We start from the raw sequence: 19,876 nt of genomic DNA, 5'->3' as shown, positions 1-19,876 counted from the left end.
CCCTCATTCTAACGTGTCTGTAAACTCTGACCCTTTCCTCCCCTTGCTTTTGCTCTTAGTCCTTTGCCGATAAAGGGATATACAGGGACTGTCTCAGGCTCCAAGTTGAACCCTGCCTCTGGCCCTTATCTGTGGTCCCACCTGTATCCTGTTAAGGGGATGGGGTCTTACAAGGGAGGGGGGTTCTCTGCCCCATTGACAACCACTTTACTTTCCCTTCTGGCAGAGCTTCTTTGAAGGCTGGGACGCCACAAAGAAGAAAGACAAGGTCAAGGGCAGCCGGCCAGAGCCTGTGCCCGCCTGTGAGTCCTGGGGAAGGGCCTGGAACTGGGGCAGTGATGGGAGGGAGCAGGGAGGGCGAGAGCGGCCAGAGTGAACCACTTATTGAGGGCCTCCTACGTGCCAAGCCACGTGCCGATTATTACACGCATAATTTTACTTGCTACCCTTAATAACCCAGTGACATGGGACATATTATAACCCCCACTTTACAGATAAGGAAACTGAGGCTTGGGAGGGTAAGCCCCCTGCTCCAGGTCACACAGCTAATACTTGCTGAGTAGCACATGACCTTGGGCCTCCTTGGTACCATAGCCCAGATTCTAACCACTGGCCTGTCCTGCCTTCTCTGGTGCCGAGAGCCTCCTGGTCAGCCCCGAGCCTCTGGGTCCCCTGGCTGTCCTGCCTGTGCCACACCTCAGGCCTCCAGGAAGCCTTCCTTCATTTCCCTAGCTCTGCACTCCCCAACCCACCCCATGGCCACCTGCTTTGTGTTTCCAGATGATCGGCACCGAGTGAAACTGCCCCCGATGCTGGGAGGCCCGGATGCCGACTACATTAACGCCAACTACATAGACGTGAGTGCCTCGCCGTCATCCCTGCTGGCCTGGCCCTGCCCACTCCAGGCGCACTGCCCAGGGCGGGGAGGGGGAGGGGTGGGCAGAAACCTGGCAGGGAATACATGGGGGTTTGCCCCCACCTCCCGCAGTCAGCTCCAGGGAGCTCAGAGGAGGGGAGGGCAGAAGAAAGCCATCAGGAAAGCTTCCCCCAGGGCAGACAGATGGGGGGCTTGAGGGAAGCAGAATGAAGGCAAGTGAGCAGACAGCTAGGCCTGGAGTTGAGGAAGGAGCCCCTCAGTGAGGGGCCAAGTGGGGTTCGCATGACACAGAGTAAGGCTGCAGGTAGGCAGGGGCCGGACTGTGCAGGCCTCGGATGGCAGGTTTAGGAGGCTGGCCTTTCGCCTGGGGTACCAGGGAGTTGCTAAAGGTGTTCTGTGATCAGAGTGGTACTTTAAGAATAACAACTCGTGTTTATCCAGCATGTACTGTGTGCCAAGCACTGTGCTAAGCGCTTTATACGGAAGATGTCATTTTCTATCATCCCTACAATCATGCTACGCGGTAGTTAGCATGATGGCCTCACTTTACAGGTGAGGAGACAGGCTCAGAGAGGTGGAGCTGCTTGTCCAAGGTCGCATAGCGAGGGAGTGGGCAAACAGGGACTCACATCTCAGCCTGTGTCTCCAAAGCCTTTGCTGCTAACCATCAGGCTGCCCTAGCGTCCAGTGTAGCAGCTGGGTCTGGCTGGACCAGAGGAAGGGGTTAGGGACAGGGCAGGCAGCCAGGACGCCTGGGTTTGGGTGATGAATCTGCTCCCCAGGTGTAAATGAGGGTGAGGTGGAACAGGGCCCAGGGACCCTGGTCAGACTCCCCTGTCCTGACAGCAGGCCAAGTTTGGGAGATAATCGTTTCTTCACTTATCGGATGTATTTTGAGCGGCCGCTATGTGCCAGGCCTTGTGCTGGACACCAGAGATACAGCAGTGAACAAGATAGACAGCGTCCCTGCTCTCCTGGAATGTGTAGGTGCTAGTGAGGGAGACCTGTAAACATACAGACAAGTGAAATAACCTCAGATTAGCTGGGAAAGCACAGGCCAGAAAAGAGGAATGACCAGTCACACAGCGAGTCAGTGGTAGGGCCAGAGTTAGCCACAGCAGGCTGCATGGAGGTGGGGGTTTGAGCTGGCTTTGGGTGGCCAGAGAGGAAAGGGCGGGAATGGGGGGCAGCAGGAGCAAAGGAGGAGGGAGGTGTGTACGTGGGAGGCAGGACAGTCAGGGACTCTGGAGACCTCTCCCTCTTCTTCACCTCCTGGGGGCCAGAAAATATGCTGCCCCATGTTTTCCAGAATTCCTTGCCTTCTCCCCCACCTCCCATGCTCTCCCTTGACTGGGGTACGGGCCGGGCCTGGCCTCTTAGACTTGGGCAACAGGAGCCTCTTCTGGGCCTTCTCAGTGTCCCAGGTGGCTTCCCTTGGGTCCCGGGAGGCTCAGGCCACTTCCTGCTCTCCGGCCCAGCCCGGCCCCCGCTCTCCAGCCCAGCCCGGCCCTCATCTCTGCTCTGCCTCCCCTGCTCACATCGCCCATCCTGGCCACTCCTGTGCTCCGTCCATCTCCATCTGCCTCTGGCCTAATATCTGTCTCTTTTGCTTTGTACTGTTCCCTCACTGGAATCATTAAGATTCGGATAAACCGTGAAGTAAGTATCTCTCTCCCCGTCTCCTCCTCCTCCTCCTCCTCCTCCTCCTCCTCCTCCTCCTCCTCCTCCTCCTCTTCCTCCTCTTCCTCCTGTCTGTCTGTCTCACCAGCTGTATCTCAGACTCTCTCATGGTCTCTAGCTGTCTCTCTTTCTCTCTGTCCCTGTCTCTATCCTCCTTCCCCTCCACTCGTGTGCCCAATGCCAACCGTCCGTTTCAGCAGCCTGGCCAGGGGTCACTCGGGGCTGCAGATTTGACTATCCCTGTTGTAAGCAATTCCTTCCCCTCCACCACTGCCCGGAGATGGGGCATCAGGGTTGGGGTGCTTCCACAGGCCCCAGTCACCAGCCACCACCTTCTGTCACCTTCGTCCCCCAGATCCCCATGCCCGATGAGTCTCACTAGCTGTACCTTCTGCGGGGCCCTGGGAGGGGCGGGCGGGGGATGCCGCTCTGGGTGCCCCATTTCTGCTGCTTGGGGGGCAGGGTCTTCAAGGAAGTAAGAATGGTCCTGCTGGTCCCCTTAAAACTAGTTTCTCTGGGTGTTCAAATCCCTTTGTGGTCAGTTTGCTTGAAACTCAGACCTAACCACTTTGCCGCCAATTTATCCCTACTTGGAATGTTGTATTTTGGGGATGCAGTTTGGGTATTCTGTTTTTAAAACTTAGGTCATCTCTGGACCTTCCAGGAATATTTTTTAAAAATCCTATTCGTCTAGTAATCCTTTAATTTGGCTTTTAATATACATTCAACCCTTGAATAGCATAGGTTTGAACTGCGCTAGTCCACTTTCTTACTTTTTTCTAAAAATAAATACAGTACAGTATTGCAAATGTATTTTCTCTTCCTTTTGATTTTCTTAATAATATTTTCTTTTTTGTAGTTTATTTAAGAATATAGTGTATAGTACCATATATCATATGAAAATATGTGTTACTTGACTGTTTATATTATCGGTAAGGCTTCCAGTCAACTAGGCTATTAGTAAAGCTTTTGAGGGGTCAAAAGTTATGTGTGGATTTTCCACTGCCCCAGGGGGTCAGCACCCCTAACCCCTATACTGGTTCAAGGGTCAACTGTATATTATTTTTTTAAAATAATATTTGATAACCTGATGGGATTGTTTGCTATTTTGTGGGTATCTTTCTATTTTACCTCCTTTTTTCTTTTAAAAAATATTTCTTATTTTTTTTAAGATTGTAAAAATATAGTTCATTATCATATTTCAGACAGTACAGAAATATACACATCTCTGTATATATGAAGTGAAAGGTCCATGTGGTGACAGCTGCTGGAGGACCAGCAGCTGGTCCCAGACATCCCCCTGCCCCCCATTTGGAGTGTGCTTAAACAGTTTGTAAAGGTCCCAAATTTAAATGGAACATTAGGCCCATGAAATGCAGTGGATATACTCAGCCCTAGCGCCCCCTTTAGGAGGTGGTGAATATAGGTACAGTTGGTACAGTTCTTTTTTTTTTTTTTTAAATGATTTTATTTATTTTTGAGAGAGAGAGAGACAGAGTACAAGTGGGGGAAGGGCAGAGAGAAAGGGAGACACAGAATCCAAAGCAGGCTCCAGGCTCTGAGCTTGTTGGCACAGAGCCCGACACGGGGGGGGGGGGGGGCTCGAACTCCTGAGCCATGAGATCATGACCTGAGCCGAAGTCTGAGGCTAAACCAACTGAGCCACCCAGAAGCCCCTAGGTACATTTCTTTATATCTGAATCTCCATACAACACATAGTCCCACCCTTTTGGTTCCTTGTTGTCGCCCTTCGGTGCCCTGAGGAGACTTGGTTTAATACACCTTCACGTGCTAGTCAACAAGAGTGTCATCGGCTGGGCACCTGGCTCTGTGCCGGCACCCTCAGGCCCATCATTTCCTCTTTACCGTACTCTGAGAGGGAGGGACTAGCAGTTGGTGGATGAGAAAATGGAGCCTTAGAAAAGTTCAGTGACTTGTTCATGGCCGCACGGAGCTGGGCCTCAAGCCCAGCAGGAGCCCTCCACCCTCATACTAGACTGTGGTTCTCGCCCGGTGAGGAGCGTCCAGATGCCTTCTTGTCCGTGATGCAAGTGGTCAGTCCCCCGGAACCACCCAACGAGAGGCTCCAGGCAGCCGGGGGGGTGTGCCCCAGGAGTAGGCGCCCAGGTCACGCTGATGCCCAGGGTGTGAGGACCAGTGTGCTCTCAGATGCTGGTTTCTCAAGTGGGTGTGCTCCAAGTGATCTGTTTAACACCTGATCGTTTTACACTTCCCACCGTAGCGTTCTCTGTGTAATATAATTGTGCAGGAACGCACATGTGCAATGGAAAAGTTAATGTGCAGATACTGAGGATGATCTGTTTCAAACTTGTTCAGCTATGTACTGTATCGGCTGACTAGCTTGGGTGCTGGCACTGTGCCGGGCACCGGAGGGAGGGACAGAGATGGGTGAATCAGAAGAGATGCTTGCTCTCGTGTGGGAGTCTCAGGCACACTGCTTTTAGGGGGAGTAGCTTCTTCCCAGCTTGACCGGTGCTGGAGGTGGGAGGGCAGCCCTGGGAGCGCCTTTGCTGGGCCTTCCCCTGGGACCCCGGTTGCCCAGCAGCTCAGCCGAGGACTTGAGGCAGAGGCGGTGGCTGGGGAATTAGCGTATATCCAGAGCGGTTCCTCTAGTGAGGGCGGAGTGGCTCTGGGGCGCTCTTCACTGTGGGTAACTTGAACTGTGTTTTGGGCATGGTGTGTAGCTGTAGAGCAGAATCTCTGGGGTCGGGGTTTCACTGTTATCCCCATGCTGCAGAAGGGACCAGAGGCTCCGAGAGGCTGAGGGGCCGGCTACTCCAGTGTGTCTTGAGATCTGGCACTGGTACCACCCGGGAGCTGGTTGGGATTGCACAATCCTGGGCCCCACCCCAGACCTTCCGAATCTGAATCTCCCTTTCAACAAGATCCGCAGGAGATTCCTGTCCACGTTAAAGGCTGAGAAGTGCCTTTTTAGTGCCCAGAGCCACATGGCTGTTCTGTAGAGCCGAGCTAGGAACCCAGGTCAATTTGACTCTCCACACTCAGATTCTTTTTTTTTTTTTTTTTTTTTTAACGTTTATTTTAAGAGAGAGAGAGAGAACAAGCAGGGAGGGGGGAGAGAGAGAATCCCAAGCAGGCTCCAAACTGCCAGTGTGGAGTCTGATGCAGGGCTCGAACTCACGAACCGTGAGATCGTGAACTGAGCTGAAGTCAAGAGTCAGGCGCTTAACCCACTGAGCCACCCAGGCGCCCCCAAACTCAGATTCTTAACCCCCGTAGTAAGCTGTCTGCCCTAGGAATTATTGACATCCATACTATTTGAATTTTCAGGGATACGCTTTTTGAACTTTAAAGTAGTAGCAGGTGCTAATAGTTGCTATTGATTAAGTACTGACCTTGACCTACGCCAAACCCTTGACCTACGTTACTTTGTTTACTCCTCGCAACAGCCCTAGGAGGGAAATACTGTAATTCCCATTTTGTAGATGTGAAAATCGAGGCATAGTGAAATGATAGGATTTGCCTGAGGGCACACGGCTAGCAAGAGTTAGAGCTGGGATTTGAACTCTGGCAGCCTGACTCCAGGGTTCCCTCTGCGCCAGAGTAAGGGGTGGGGGCGGGGAGCTGGGTTGTGGCCGCGAACTTGAGGTGAGCAGCCGAGCTTGATTGTTCTCTGTTGCATCAGTGCTGCGGTACTTTTTCCCTTCCCATGTTGTCTGCATTGATGCCCTGGGTGTCACGTGAGGGCAGGACCTCGGGGTTTGGCTGTGGCTTCGGAGTGGGAGTTGGGGCTGGCTCCCCTTTGCAGCCTGAGGGCTCCGGGATGGATGATACAGTAGCTCTTGCCCTCTCTTTTGTGGGAGATAGTGTAGGTAAAGTGCTTAGCACAGTATGTGATCATAATAGGGTCTCAAAAAATTATTATTGATTTTAAAGATTCAAAAATTTTGTCTGAGGGCCATGAGTAACTCATGTGTCCATCTGCTTCCAGCCTGAAGCCTTCATCTGGGTCCCTGGGTTCCCCAAACTCTGGATGACATGTTGCGGGGAGGGGGCACTGCCCATCTGGTTGCCACGAGGGGACTGGGGTGACTGATAAGACCCAGCCTGGGGTCTGGGGTTGATTAGGCCTCTGGGGCTTTGGGGACACCCTGGTAACTTGGGCAGGGTCACCATGGTCTTTATTTGTATCCAAACATCTGGGCTGTAAGCTGATTGTGGGTAATTCCCCCCAGTTTGTGGGTGGAGAGACCTTTTAGGCCCATAAAGGAGTCATGTCCTCTGTGGTGTCACACTGCAGAGAGGCAGAGATGGGTTTGGACCCAAGACACTGGTGTCCCAGCTGCTCTTCCCTCCTTGCTGGGGGGCTGGGAGGGCAGGGCCACCCTGGTTTGGAGGGCCTAGGGAAGAGGGTGGACAGTTGCCTATGGGTGTGTGTGCTGCTTCTGGGACAGGAGGGCAGAGGGGGTGAGATCTGAAGGACTGCGGGGCTGCTCCCTGGGGTCTCACCACACCCTCTTCTCCCGTTCCAGGGTTACCACAGGTCAAACCACTTCATAGCCACTCAAGGTACCTGCACCTCTGCCCGTGTGCCCCCGTGTGCTGAATACCCTCTGCTGCCTTTCTGCCTTCGCTCTGATCTGCTTGACTCCCCGTCTGCTCCCTGCTGTCTCTCTACTTTCTGAGCCCCACTGTCTGGTTGGGTCTTCTGGAATCCGGCCAACAGTCTCTGCCCCTCTTTGTGTTTGTGTCTCCCCTACATGCTCCGCGCATGTCTGTCCATCTGTCTGTCTCTGAGGTGGTGCATGCAGAAGGGGGGAGCCAGGCTCAGTTCTGACGAGTGTGGATTGTGCCTTTCTGTGGGGGGTGGGGTGGGGTGGGCGGTTCCTGGGACCTGCTGGCTGTCTTCCCCCCGCCCCCGCCAACCATTTACTTGTCCATCCCTCCGGGAGACTTGCACTATAGACCAAGGATCTAGCCCTCCAGCTCTGCCCCCCTGGGTTTCACTCAGGATGATTGGGGTCTCCAGCCAGGCCCTCTCTGATGCTCTCAGGGCCCTCCAGGCACAAATTGGCATTGGGTGGGGTGGGCGTGGAATGAGCACGAAGCCCTCCATGGGGCTCGGGAGACTCCTGGCCTGGGGTGGTGGTGCCGGGCAGCAGGTGTGCTGGCCCTGGGTGGAGACCTTGCCTCAGGGACTAGCACCCTCTGCGCCCCAGGGCCGAAGCCCGAGATGGTCTACGACTTCTGGCGCATGGTGTGGCAGGAGCACTGTTCCAGCATTGTCATGATCACCAAGCTGGTGGAGGTGGGCAGGGTAAGCAGGGCCTTGGGGTGAGGGGGTAAGGCGGGCCAAGGGGGGCAGCGAAGAGCCTACTGAGCCTTCCCGTGGGACTCCAGGTGAAGTGCTCACGGTACTGGCCGGAGGACTCGGACATGTACGGGGACATCAAGATCACGCTGGTGAAGACGGAGACTCTGGCCGAGTATGTCGTGCGCACCTTTGCCCTGGAGCGGGTGAGTCTCCTGTCACGTGGTCCCTCCAGGGGTGCCTGCAGAGGTGGGGCAGAGTCCACCTCCCACCTGCCAGCGCAGAAGCAGGAGAGGTGAGGAGGGCTCCGCTGTCTTCCTTGGCAAGGCAGTCGCTCTGTAACTGGGGAGCACTGCTTGAGGACAGGAAGGGGAGCATTGCAGGGAGCAGTGCTGGAGGACAGGAAGGGGAGGACTGCAGGGAGCACTGATAGAGGACAGGAAAGGGAGCACTGCAGGGAGCATTGATGGAGGACAGGAAGGGGAGCACTCCAGGGAGCACTGAGAGAGGACAGGAAAGGGAGCATTGCAGGGAGCATTGATGGAGCACAGGAAGGGGAGCATTGCAGGGAGCAGTGCTGGAGGACAGAAAGGGGAGCACTGCAGGGAGCAAGGCTGGAGAACAAGAAGGGAGCACTGCAGGGAGCAGTGCTGGAGGACAGGAAGGGGAGCATTGCAGGGAGCAAGGCTGGAGAACAAGAAGGGAGCACTGCAGGGAGCAGTGCTGGAGGACAGGAAGGGGAGCACTGCAGGGAGCAAGGCTGGAGAACAAGAAGGGAGCACCGCAGGGAGCAGTGCTGGAGGACAGGAAGGGGAGCACTGCAGGGAGCAGTGTTGGAGGACAAGAAGGGGAGCACTGCAGGGAGCAGTGCTGGAGGACAGGAAGGGGAGTACTGCAGGGAGCAGTGTTGGAGGACAGGAAGGGGAGCACTGCAGGGAGCAGTGTTGGAGGACAAGAAGGGGAGCACTGCAGGGAGCAGTGCTGGAGGACAGGAAGGGGAGCACTGCAGGGAGCAGTGTTGGAGGACAAGAAGGGGAGCACTGCAGGGAGTAGTGCTGAGGACAGGAATGGGAGCACTGCAGGGAGCAGTGCTGGAGGACAGGAAGGGGAGGACTGCAAGGAGCACCGGTAGAGGACAGGAAAGGGAGCACTGAAGGGAGTATTGATGGAGGACAGGAAGGAGAGCACTGCAGGGAGCACTGAAGGGAGTATTGATGGAGGACAGGAAGGGGAGGACTTAAGGGAGCACTCATAGAGGACAGGAAAGGGAGTACTGCAGGGAGTATTGATGGAGGACAGGAAGGGGAGCACTGCAGGGAGCATTGATAGAGGACAGGAAGGGGAGGACTGCAGGGAGCATTGATGGAGCACAGGAAGGGGAGCACTACAGGAGGACAGGAAGAGGAGCATTACTGGGAGCATTGTGGGAGAACAGGAAGGGGACTGCCCTTTACTGATGACTCCAAGAGGAATTGGAGATGATGACAGCTGCCAGGTGTTGGTCCTTCTCTGCACTGAGCATCGTGCTGAGCTGTGACATGTGTTGGTTCCACTCTGAAAACTCTGGAATGAGGTGTTTCCATTAGTCCCATTGTACAAATAAAGACAATGAGGTGGGGTCATTGCGTCACTCAGGAGGCCACATGGCCAGTGACTGGCCGAGTCCTCCCGTCTGTGATCCCATTTGATCCTCTGTAAATCCTCAAAGGAGACACTTTCCCCCTTTAGACTAAGACCAGAGAGTCAAAGTGACCTCTTGGGGGTTGCGCGGCAACGCGGTGGCAGAGGTGGGCGATTGGCAGACAGGTTTAGGCGTCAGGCAGGCCCTGGCCCCTTTCCTGTGTCGTGCTCGTCTTGTCTAACCTCGGGCAAGCAGTTTCTTCTCTCTGGGCCCTGGTTTTCTCGCTGGTACAATGAGTCATCAGTACCCATTCGTAAGTTTATCACTGGGATTAATTGAGATCCTGGGGTGAGATGCTTACCCGGCAGGTGTCTAACGGATGCCAGCAGTGACTCTGCCTGTCTCCCCAGAGAGGCTACTCTGCCCGGCACGAGGTCCGACAGTTCCACTTCACAGCATGGCCGGAGCACGGCGTCCCCTACCACGCCACAGGGCTGCTAGCCTTCATCCGGCGCGTGAAGGCCTCTACCCCACCTGACGCCGGGCCCGTCGTCATCCACTGCAGGTGAGGCACCGGGATCCCCAGAAGAGGACTGGGCGTGGTGGTGTTCAAGGTCCCAGAGGGAGACTAGGCTTAGGTTCATCCTGCTTAGAGACGGAGGAGAGACTGACCCCCAAGGGCCCCTTGAGCTTTGGCTCTGAGGTCGGCACCCTCATATGCTTCCCAGGACCTGCAGAGGCCCTGGGCCTAGAGGCTAAGGAGGCGCCGGAGACAGAGGGGGCTGGGGCTTGGTGAGGCACCAGGCAGGCTGAGTTCTGTCTGCTTCTGTTCAGCAAGTGTGCATTGCACACCTGCGTGCTAGGTTTGGCCCACGTTCTGGGGCGGGGGGGGGGGGGTTGCTTTCTCTTCTCCAAGTCCCATGGGCTCTTCTCACTGCTTGGCTTTCACACCCTGTGCAACTCCTGGCCCTCACTCCTATCTGTCCCCGGTCCTGCCTTGCTCGGCTCCTGTGACCCCGGCGGCCCTTCCTCTGCTCTGCTTCCTCTCTGGCTCCACATCTTTCTCTTGCCTCTTCAGTGTCCTGTCTGGTTCCTGCCCCCACTCCCCTCCTGGGGAGCTTAGCCTCTAACCCTGTGGCTTTACCGATTCCCCGACCCAAAGGTCCTTGGCCTCTGTATCTGTCCTGGCTCCTCTGCTTGGATCCCGCTCAGCTTCCCAAATACCACGTGGCAGACTCAGTCCCTCCCTGCCCTGCCACCCACAGACTATTTCCATTTGGTGTCTTTAGGCTTCTTTAAGATACCGTCTTTAAAATAAGACTTCACTGAGGTATAACATACTTTAAAGCAAAGTGCACACGTAATAAGTGTATACCTTTATCAATCTTCCATAAATTGAACACACCCGTGAAATCACCAGCACTGTTCAGATCAAGAACTAGAACGCTAACAGCATCCAGAAGCCCCCTTGAGCCGCCTTCCCGTCTGTACCCACCTGCTCGCTCCTGGAGCAATCAGTATCCTGCCATCTCAAGCGTAAATTCATTTTGTGTTTTTGAATTTGCATAAATGGAATCCTACGGTGTGCACTCTTTGGTGTCTGAACCTCATGTATGTAAGATTCATCCCTGTCGGATCACAGGCTACTGGGTGACTCACCCACAGTGTGTTCATCCATTCTGCTATTGATAGGAATTTGGGTGGTTTCCAGCTTTGAGCTATTATGAATAGAGCCACTAAGGACATTCTATTGCCTGTGTTTGGGCCAGCAGACGCGTGCATTTCTGGGGGGTACGTACGTGGGGTAGAATTGCTGCCATGTAAACATTCCGCTTTTAAGTAGATACTGCCAAACTGCTTCCCGAAGTGGCGGTACTGATTTCGCCCCCGGCAGGGGCGTGTGGAAGACCCACTGCTGTGCGTTCTTGCCAATGCTCCGATGCCACCATTTCGAGCCTGACAGCTTGGTGTCATTTTTGTCCTCTCGCTCCGCCCTTCAACTCTGCTCAGCTCTTTCTGACCATGAGCATCCCAGAGATGGGTCTGACCCAGCCCAGCTCTCGAGGAGCTCCCAGTCAGGTCAGGGAGACAGCCACAAAAACGACGACCGCGTAGCAGGAAGAGGGTTTGATAAGAGCCTGCCCGAATTACTCTCCGAGCTCAGAGGAATGATGTCGGGGGAAGGGTTGGGGAGGCTCCATTGAGTATGCGAGCGGCTGTGAACGTGTGGGGCTTTGAAGGGTGTGTAGATCTGGGGCTATCCAGGAGGCAAGAACATTCTTGGATGAAGCTCTGAGCATCACCTTTGTCCTCTCCCCAGCTAAGTTGCTACCCTTCCCCCTCTCCCCTCCTGAGGCCCGTCCCCAGCTCTGTCTTGTGTCACCTTTCACCACGACTCCTGCTGCAGACTCCTCCCTGGCTCCTCCTTGCTGGTGCAGTGGGGTGTCTGTCTCTGTCCCCCAGTCCCTGTGTGGTGTAGGCATGGCCAGGCACCCCAGAACCCCTCTTCCCTTCTTGGTCCCGGGCTCCCTCCCCAGGCTCTGACGGGGCCCCTGGCTGCTCTCTCCCCAGCGCGGGCACCGGCCGCACAGGCTGCTACATCGTTCTGGATGTGATGCTGGACATGGCGGAGTGTGAGGGCGTTGTGGACATTTACAACTGTGTGAAGGCCCTCTGCTCCCGGCGCGTCAACATGATCCAGACAGAAGTAGGGGACGCAGCCCTCCTCCCCTCCCCTCTCCAGGACTTGGGCCCCTCGTGGCGGAACTCAGAGCTGGTGGAATGTGTCAGAGGGGTGTCCTTGGGGCTGAGATGCCTGAACTTGGCCCGCCAGCCTCTTAGCGTCTTCCCAGAGTCCGCACCACTGTGTTCATTCGGGTGAGGTCAAACAGCGGTGGGCCAGGGTCAGGTTCTACAGTCAAGATCCACTCGTGTTTGCTCTGCCCTCACCTCCAGAGCTCCTCACAGGGTTATTATAGAGATGAATATGAGATGAGTGAACTTACCCATGAAAGTTGTTTCCAGCAGGGTTGGTCCAACCTGTAGTAACACGTGGTTGGGCTCCAGCACCCCTGCCTCAACCTTGGGCTCGCTTCCCCCTGCCATCACCCCCAAATCTCTAGGTCCTGGTCCCCTCCTGGTTCCTTATATTCTCTCCTCCTGTTCCAGGAGCAGTACATCTTCATTCATGATGCAATCCTGGAGGCCTGCCTGTGTGGGGAGACCACTATCCCTGTCAGCGAGTTCAAGGCCACCTACAAGGAGATGATCCGCATTGACCCCCAGAGTAATTCCTCCCAGCTGCGGGAAGAGTTCCAGGTGGGGCATGAGTGTGTGTATAGGAGTGTGGATGTGGCTTGTGACTCTGTGTGTGTGTGTGTGTGTGTGTGTGTGTATTGGGAAGTCCTCAGTGCTATAGGCGTCATTGAGAGCCAAGAAAGAGGGACCGAATGGGGCTACTGGGAAGGACTTAGAGACTGGCCTTGAACACTGACATTACTTCTCCCAGTTTTGGTTTTCTTATCCCGGAAAGAAAGTCAATATTGCCCCTGCAGTGTTTGTACTCTCAGGATTTGCAACTTTGGTTGCTGACAAAAATCCAACTGCATGACTTTTGTAACGGACGAGTCTGAAGATGGTGCAGCTTCAGTTATGGCTGGATCCAGGGGCTCAGATGATGATGCCAACACTTAGCCTCTGCCCATTTTTAGTTCTGCTTTCTTTGTTTTCGGCTTCTCGGACCCACACCCTGGCCGCCCCCAGCAGTGCCAGGCTCGTGTCAGGAGACTGGAGAAAGGACTCCCAGCAGCCCCAACAGAAGTCTTAGACCAGCCTCTCCGGTGCCTTCCCGGAGCCAGTCACTGGGGCCAGGAAGATGGAACACATTGATGGGCCCAGGAGGGGTTCTGGGGGTGAAGCCACTCTCAGCATGTCATGTGACTGAGATGGGGGAGGGCTGGTTCTCAGTGGGCAGGCGGAGACCCCACATGTCCGCTGCACTCCAGGTTCCCGCGAGGGTTCCGTGGGGTGGCACCTTCTGGATACCTGATGCCATCCAGCCAGCGTAGGCTGGTGTCATAGGAAATGCTGCCTGTGATTCTTGGGGCCTGTTGGGCTCTGGGGATCATGAGAGACTGGGGCTCCCCATTAGGGACCCCCAAGGACAAGAGAAAGAAGCCGGGACCCCATCGATCAGGCTAATGAGGCACGAGGTGGAGGAGATAACCTGGAGTCCCAGGCTTGTGGCAGCACAGGTGCCTCGGACTTGCGTTTTGTTCAGACGGGGCTGACCATCTCTGCCAGGCCCCCGGAGTCCGCTTTGCAGAAGACGTGGGGCTTCCGGGCTTGTCTTCTTGAAAGCGCCTGAGCAGCTCGTAACGGTCCTCACTGCGCCTCGCACGTCTGGAGCCTTGCATGTGCCTGGTGCCGTGCTTGGTCCTTGGCGTCATCTCTTTATCTTTCCGATAGCCCCTCGCGGCAGGCATATTATTATCCCACTTTACGGCTGAGAAAAGCAGTGCTGAGAAGTAGGACAGCTTGTCTAAGGTGATGCAGGGAGCAAGGAGGCAGACTCGAGTCTCCGGAGCGCTGTTCAGAGCCTGCGCGGTCTGGAGGCTGGGAGCTTGGGGTCCCTGCTCTCTCTCCCTTCTGTCCGGGCCTCAGGTCTCCAACCATAAAATGGGGTTAGTAGCCCAGCTCAGTGTCCTTCGGCGGGAGCTGTGAGGAGGCCCAGCAAACACTGGGTGTCTATACTCACCCACGCCCACCCTGTTGCTCCTTGCACTCCTTTAGACGCTGAACTCGGTCACACCACCCCTGGACGTGGAAGAGTGCAGCATCGCCTTGCTGCCCCGGAACCGAGACAAGAACCGCAGCATGGATGTCCTGCCGCCCGACCGCTGCCTGCCCTTCCTCATCTCCACCGACGGGGACCCTAACAACTACATCAACGCGGCCCTGACTGACGTGAGGGCTTGGGGGGGTGGGGTGGGCTCTGGGATTCCCGCACTGGGAAGTATCTGGGAAGGTTTGGGAGCCAAGGGGGAAGGGCCGAGGGGTCTGGTCGGGATGAGGTCAGGGCCGGGAGTGGCGTCAGTGCCTGTGACTGGTCTGGGGCCCTCAGCTGGGGTCTCAGACCCTTCACCCATGGAGTCGGAAGGGACGTAGAGATTTATTTATTCAAAAATATTTATTGAACTCCTACCACGTGCCGGGCAAAGACCATACCCCTAAATCTCTGCTTTCCTGAAACTTGTATTTGGGTGATGGGTTGGGACAGCCAGTAAGCAAATATACACTGGTAATTCCTACAAAAAGCAACCAGGCAGAAGAAATATGTAGTGTGGGGTTTGGAGTGTGTGTATATGACGATTTTTGATGAGGTGGTAAGGAGGGCCTCTTTGCGGAGGTGACCGTTAAGCAAAGAGCACAAAGAAGGGAGGGAGAGAACCATGTAAATATTTGGAAATTTGTTCTAGGCAACAGGAATAGCACATGCCTAGGCCCTGAGGCAGGGAGCAAGCTTGGCCAGCCTCTAACTACCACGCCCAAGTTCCCATTGCCACAAATGTGAGAACCTTTTGTGGTTAGTTCCAAGGGCCGTGGGCTTGGGCACCAGAGGCCTGGGGGCTCACCCCATGAACTCAGGCCTCAGTGTGCCAGCCAGCCTCTAAAATGGGCCACTGGAGGCAGCCTGGCCCCGAGGGGAGGGCTGTTCAGCCCAGGGTGGGCAGAGTGGGAGGACAGCCTGTGGGGGTGCTCAGGCCCTGTCAGGGGTGGCGAGCAGGCCCCGCTGAGTCCCGGTTTCCCTGCAGAGCTACACACGGAGCGCAGCCTTCATCGTGACCTTGCATCCGCTACAGAGCACCACGCCTGACTTCTGGCGGCTGGTCTACGATTACGGGTGCACCTCCATTGTCATGCTCAACCAGCTGCACCAGTCCAACACTGCCTGGGTGAGGCCTCTGCTGCCCAGGGCCTCGCTGTGCTCAAGGGCGTGTCCCAAAAGCCCAGGGTCGGATCCCAGATGTACCACCTATCTGTTGAGTGACCTCAGATGGGTCTTGCTCCCTCCCAGAGCCTTGGTGTCCTCTTCTGTAGAGTGAGGCTTTCGGATGGGAGGGAAATAGCTGCTTTTTATTGAGTACCTGCTGTATGCCAGGGACTCTGCTTCACACTTAGGGGCTTCAGGTGAGAAGATCAAGACCTAGAGAGGTGAAGTGACTCCTCCAAGGTCGCAGAGCTGTGCCCCTACCCCAGGCTGCCTTCTTCCGGAGCCTGTGGAACTAACTGGCCGTGGTGGGGGCCTTTAAGGCAGAGTAAAATTCCAGCCTCCTTACTTTTTGACTGTTTGATCTAGGGTAAGTTCATTGGCTCTTTGAGCCCCAGTTTCTTTTCTGCCTGGCACACAGTAGGTGCTACGTACATGGCAGGGATAGAGATGATGCAGTTGCTGCTGAGGTTGGTCCAGACACTGGCCCGGTGGCCTCAGCCTGGGGGCCGCCCCAGTTTCCTTCTGGGGCTCCCAAGGCTGGCTGGCACTTCCAGGAAGTGCAGATGTTCAGCCTGCCAGCCACGCCTGGCCCTGTCCCCTCCATCCCTGGGCCTCTCTTCATGTCCCTGTCCTAGGCGGCCAGGAGGATTCCTGTAAAATGAGCATGACGGTCTCTTGAAGGCTGAGAAGCCTTGCTAACTGGGCTCTTTTTGAGTTGGGCACTTGGTATAAATGACCTAGGACTTCCGGGTGGTGGGTTCTTGCCCCGGGGCAGGGGTCTGGAGGGAATCCGGTGTGAGAAGAATCTGCCCTTGCTGAGGTGGAGGGGAAGGACCCGGAGGGAGGCTCACACAGACGTCACTCAGCGTTCACCATTTGCTCATGCATTCAACCACCTTTTCCCACTGGCCACTGCCTGCCAGGCCCTGCAGCAGGCAGTAGGGAAACAGAAGAACATATAGCCCCCCCTCAGATATCACGGTCCTGTGGGGAGTGGGGCACAAAAACCAACAGTGACAGCACAGAGGGAAGGGGCTGCCGTGGAGCTGGTCCTGGGACGTGGAGAAGCCTGGGGGGATCATGTATCAGGGAAGGCTTCTGGAGGAGGTGATACCTGAGCTGAGACGTGTAGGAAGGTTAGAGTTAACTAGGTGAAGACAGGGCCGGTGAGTGATCCATGGAGGGGGGGAGCACCATGTGTAAGGGCCTGTACTAAGAAGTGGCCAGGACCCCGGGTGAAGAGAGGAAGCTAGGGTCCTCTCTTTGTGGGCGTGGTCAGAGAGGGAAGCAGGCGGAGCCGGGAGTCCTCTGGGAGGAGCTTGAGGACTGTTTCACAAATGGGGAAATGGGGGCCCAGAGGAAGGAAGAGCCTTGCCTGGGCTCTAGGCAGAGCTGAGCCTCGAAGCTGGGGCTCTGGACCTGCTGGCCCGGAGGACCTGTGTCTGTATGTGTGTTGGGGCGGGGGGATACACCTCCTTCACCCCTCTGCTGTCTCCAGTCTAGCCTGGAGAGGAGGGGGCATTTAGGGCCCTGAGGCTATGGTGGGGCCCTAGGGAAGGAGTGGGGGTCCTGAGCTGTGTTGCAACCCCAGGGACACCCCAGCTCTGTGAGCTGATGCTGGGGAGCGAGGCAGCAAGAGAGACGGCTGGGGGCAGGGGTGATGGGGTGGGTGGGGGTGACCCGAGGCCTGGCCCTAGAAGGAGGCAGCCTCACGTGGGGATGTGTGTGTGCGAGCGTGTTAGGTATAGCTGTGTAGCTGCACAGCAGGGATTGTTAGTGCCCACCTAGGAAGGGTGTATCTTTGTGCAGAAGGCATCGGGGGCTGGTGTGCACTGTGCTCTGATGGGTGAGTGGCGGGGACGGTGGGGGGGCACTTTGCAGGGGAGTTGGGAGCGAGTGAGTGGGTCAGGGTGTGCGGGAGCCCCAGGGCAAGTGTGGAGGTCTGGGCTGGGTATGAGCGGCGGCGGCCGCCCTGGCCCCCTCTGCTCAGCCCTCCCTGTCCGTCCATGCTCTTAGCCTTGCCTGCAGTACTGGCCGGAGCCCGGCCGACAGCAGTATGGTCTCATGGAGGTGGAGTTCGTGTCGGGCTCAGTGGATGAAGACTTGGTGGCCCGTGTCTTCCGGGTGCAGAACATGTCTCGGGTGAGTGAGCCGGGAGCCCTGTGGCGAGGACCCGAGGGGTTGCCAGGGCAGCCTCGTCAGACCCTCATGAGGTCACCACAGGGTCTCGTGACCCCTGTGCTCACACCCCCTGCTTGGCCGCCCGTGCCCCCAGCTGCAGGAAGGGCACCTGCTGGTGCGACACTTCCAGTTCCTGCGCTGGTCCGCCTACCGGGACACGCCTGACTCCAAGAAGGCCTTCCTGCACCTGCTGGCCGAGGTGGACAAGTGGCAGGCGGAGCGTGGGGACGGGCGCACGGTCGTGCACTGCCTGTGAGTGCGGGCCCTGCTGCGGGGTGGGAGGAGGGGTGGGGGCCTCAGGCCCAGTCTGAGAGAGGGCCTCACAGCTGGCACCAAACCCCTCCCGGGTGGGGAAGGCGGCTGTGGCCTGCACTCTGCGTGGCTGTGCGAGGATGGCCCTGTCTTCCCTGGAAGACTCCGCTCGGTTCCAGGGTGTAGACTCAATGCCGAACAACTGCCCGGCACTCTCCGTGTGATGTGTGACTTTGCCAGTTTAATTAGAGTCCTGTCAGAATTGTTCACTGCGTGAGACAGTAGCACCCTCGAAGCCAAAGAATTTCCAGTCTTTGTCCGCGCATGCACACGTGCAACTTTTTCATTCATTCCTTCACATGCCCCCATTCATAAATTCTCGTATGCGTGTCTGGGTACGCTCACTCCTTTGACCGCCACTCCCTCCTGCTTTTAGCTTTTTTACCCTTTTAGGGCCAGTCTAGGCATACTAGATAGGGATAGGGAGCTGAGTCAGGCAGGGTCGGTCCTCAGGGAGGTTCTAGTGGGAGAGTAGTGGGAGAGACCCCTTGAGATGGCAGCTGAGGGCCTAGTTTATCCCCCATCTCCCAAGGGGAGCCCTACACCCCGAGGTCACAGGGGGCAGAGGAGGGAGAGCACAGGGGATAGGAAGTGTCTCTCTTAGCCTCGGAGTGTGGCTGTGTACGTGTGTGTGTGTGTGTGTGTGTGTGTGTGTGTGTGTGTGTGTGTGTTTTCACCTCGCGTCTGTGTTGCTGGGGGTGACTGGTGTTCTCGGTGTTCATTTTCCATCGTGCTCTCCGGGTTTTGCTTGTCGCTCTGCGGCCGTCCTCTGTCGCTGTCTTTGTCTCGGTGGATTTCTCCTGGAGCGTGTCTAGCCTCCTTTCCCTCAGAATCTGCTGTCTTCCTCCGGGAGGCTGTCTCCTTAACTGCCCACGGGATTTGGATGCCAGTTTTAGCCTCTGACTTCGCCCTTCTGAGCTCCCAGACCCCTACTTCCTGGGTTCCCTAAGCCCCGCCCCTTACCTTTGGGCCCCCTGGCTCCTCCCTCCTGGGCTCCACCCCTCACCTCGGGGTTCCCTGGGCCCTCCCTCCTGGGTTCCCTGGCTCCACCGGTCACCTCTGGGCTCCCAGGCCCTGACCCTCCTCCCTTTTGGTTCCCCGGTTCTGCCAGTCGCTTGGTTTTCCAGCCTCAGTCCTCCCTCTCTTAAGCCCCACCCCCAAACCTTTCGTGTGTCTCATTTAGGAACGGGGGTGGCCGCAGTGGCACCTTCTGCGCCTGCGCCACAGTCCTGGAGATGATCCGCTGCCACAACCTGGTGGACGTTTTCTTTGCTGCCAAAACGCTTAGGAACTACAAGCCCAATATGGTGGAAACCCTGGTGAGAGGCCGCGTCTCCCTGCCCAACTGCTTCCAACTTCCCGGTCCATGCCAAGCTAGGTTCCTCTGTACCCACTGTCCTCTGTGTGGTTCCCGCGACCGGGCTGTGGGTCCTGATCTGGTGGTGCCAAAACAGGGATCCACATTTGCCCCCCTCTTCCCCTGAGATGGGCCAGGGCTCGTGCTCGCCCTCTTGTCTCCCACTCCCCCCTTCCCCAGTACCAGAGAGGGGCCAGGCTCATGATTCCTTCTCTCCCTCTCCCCAGGATCAGTACCACTTTTGCTATGATGTGGCCCTGGAGTACCTGGAGGGGCTGGAGTCAAGATAGCGGGGCCCCTGGCCTGGGGCACCCACTGTGCACTCAGAGCCAGGCCCAGCACTGATGAGGAAGACCTGGACCCCTAACTCTGCGCCGCTACAGCTCCCCCGGGGGACGGCACTAGAGTGGGCGCCAGGCCATCTCGGTGCCCCTTCCACGGTGCCTGGGGCCTCTCACCATGTCCGATGGGCAGGCTGGGGGCCAAGGAGAGGCTTAGCGAGACTGCAGCCCGGCCTACCTCCATAGGTTTCTGCAGGTCTGCGCCGTGTATCTGGCACTGCC

General features: G+C 56.6%; 1 protein-coding gene across 5 annotated transcripts in view; it reads left to right on the top strand.

Moving 5' to 3' along the window:
• The window catches only part of PTPRU (protein tyrosine phosphatase receptor type U), a 79,878-nt gene extending 60,275 nt beyond the window's left edge, over positions 1-19,603 (top strand). For 2 of the 5 annotated variants that reach the window (XM_047084092.1, XM_047084091.1), the window contains 14 exons: positions 227-302; positions 781-857; positions 7,072-7,108; positions 7,759-7,856; positions 7,940-8,056; positions 9,882-10,036; positions 12,043-12,178; positions 12,640-12,789; positions 14,263-14,436; positions 15,285-15,425; positions 17,480-17,605; positions 17,739-17,896; positions 19,140-19,275; positions 19,541-19,603. In XM_047084092.1, coding sequence (XP_046940048.1) covers positions 227-302; positions 781-857; positions 7,072-7,108; positions 7,759-7,856; positions 7,940-8,056; positions 9,882-10,036; positions 12,043-12,178; positions 12,640-12,789; positions 14,263-14,436; positions 15,285-15,425; positions 17,480-17,605; positions 17,739-17,896; positions 19,140-19,275; positions 19,541-19,603 — 1,644 coding nt within the window. Of the gene's footprint in view, positions 1-226; positions 303-780; positions 858-2,518; positions 2,537-7,071; positions 7,109-7,758; positions 7,857-7,939; positions 8,057-9,881; positions 10,037-12,042; positions 12,179-12,639; positions 12,790-14,262; positions 14,437-15,284; positions 15,426-17,479; positions 17,606-17,738; positions 17,897-19,139; positions 19,276-19,540 lie in introns of all 5 variants that reach the window. The other 3 variants (XM_047084094.1, XM_047084093.1, XM_047084095.1) reach the window with 3 other exon arrangements.
• Positions 19,604-19,876: the final 273 nt, after the last annotated feature.

This window comes from Lynx rufus, unplaced genomic scaffold (assembly GCF_022079265.1).
Source record: "Lynx rufus isolate CCGP_SWC_20201006 ecotype Redwood Valley unplaced genomic scaffold, mLynRuf1.p SCAF_2, whole genome shotgun sequence".
NCBI classification, from domain to species: Eukaryota; Metazoa; Chordata; class Mammalia; order Carnivora; family Felidae; genus Lynx; species Lynx rufus.
The sequence above is the reverse complement of the archived record's forward strand: the minus strand, read 5'-3'. Positions and strand labels throughout refer to the sequence as shown.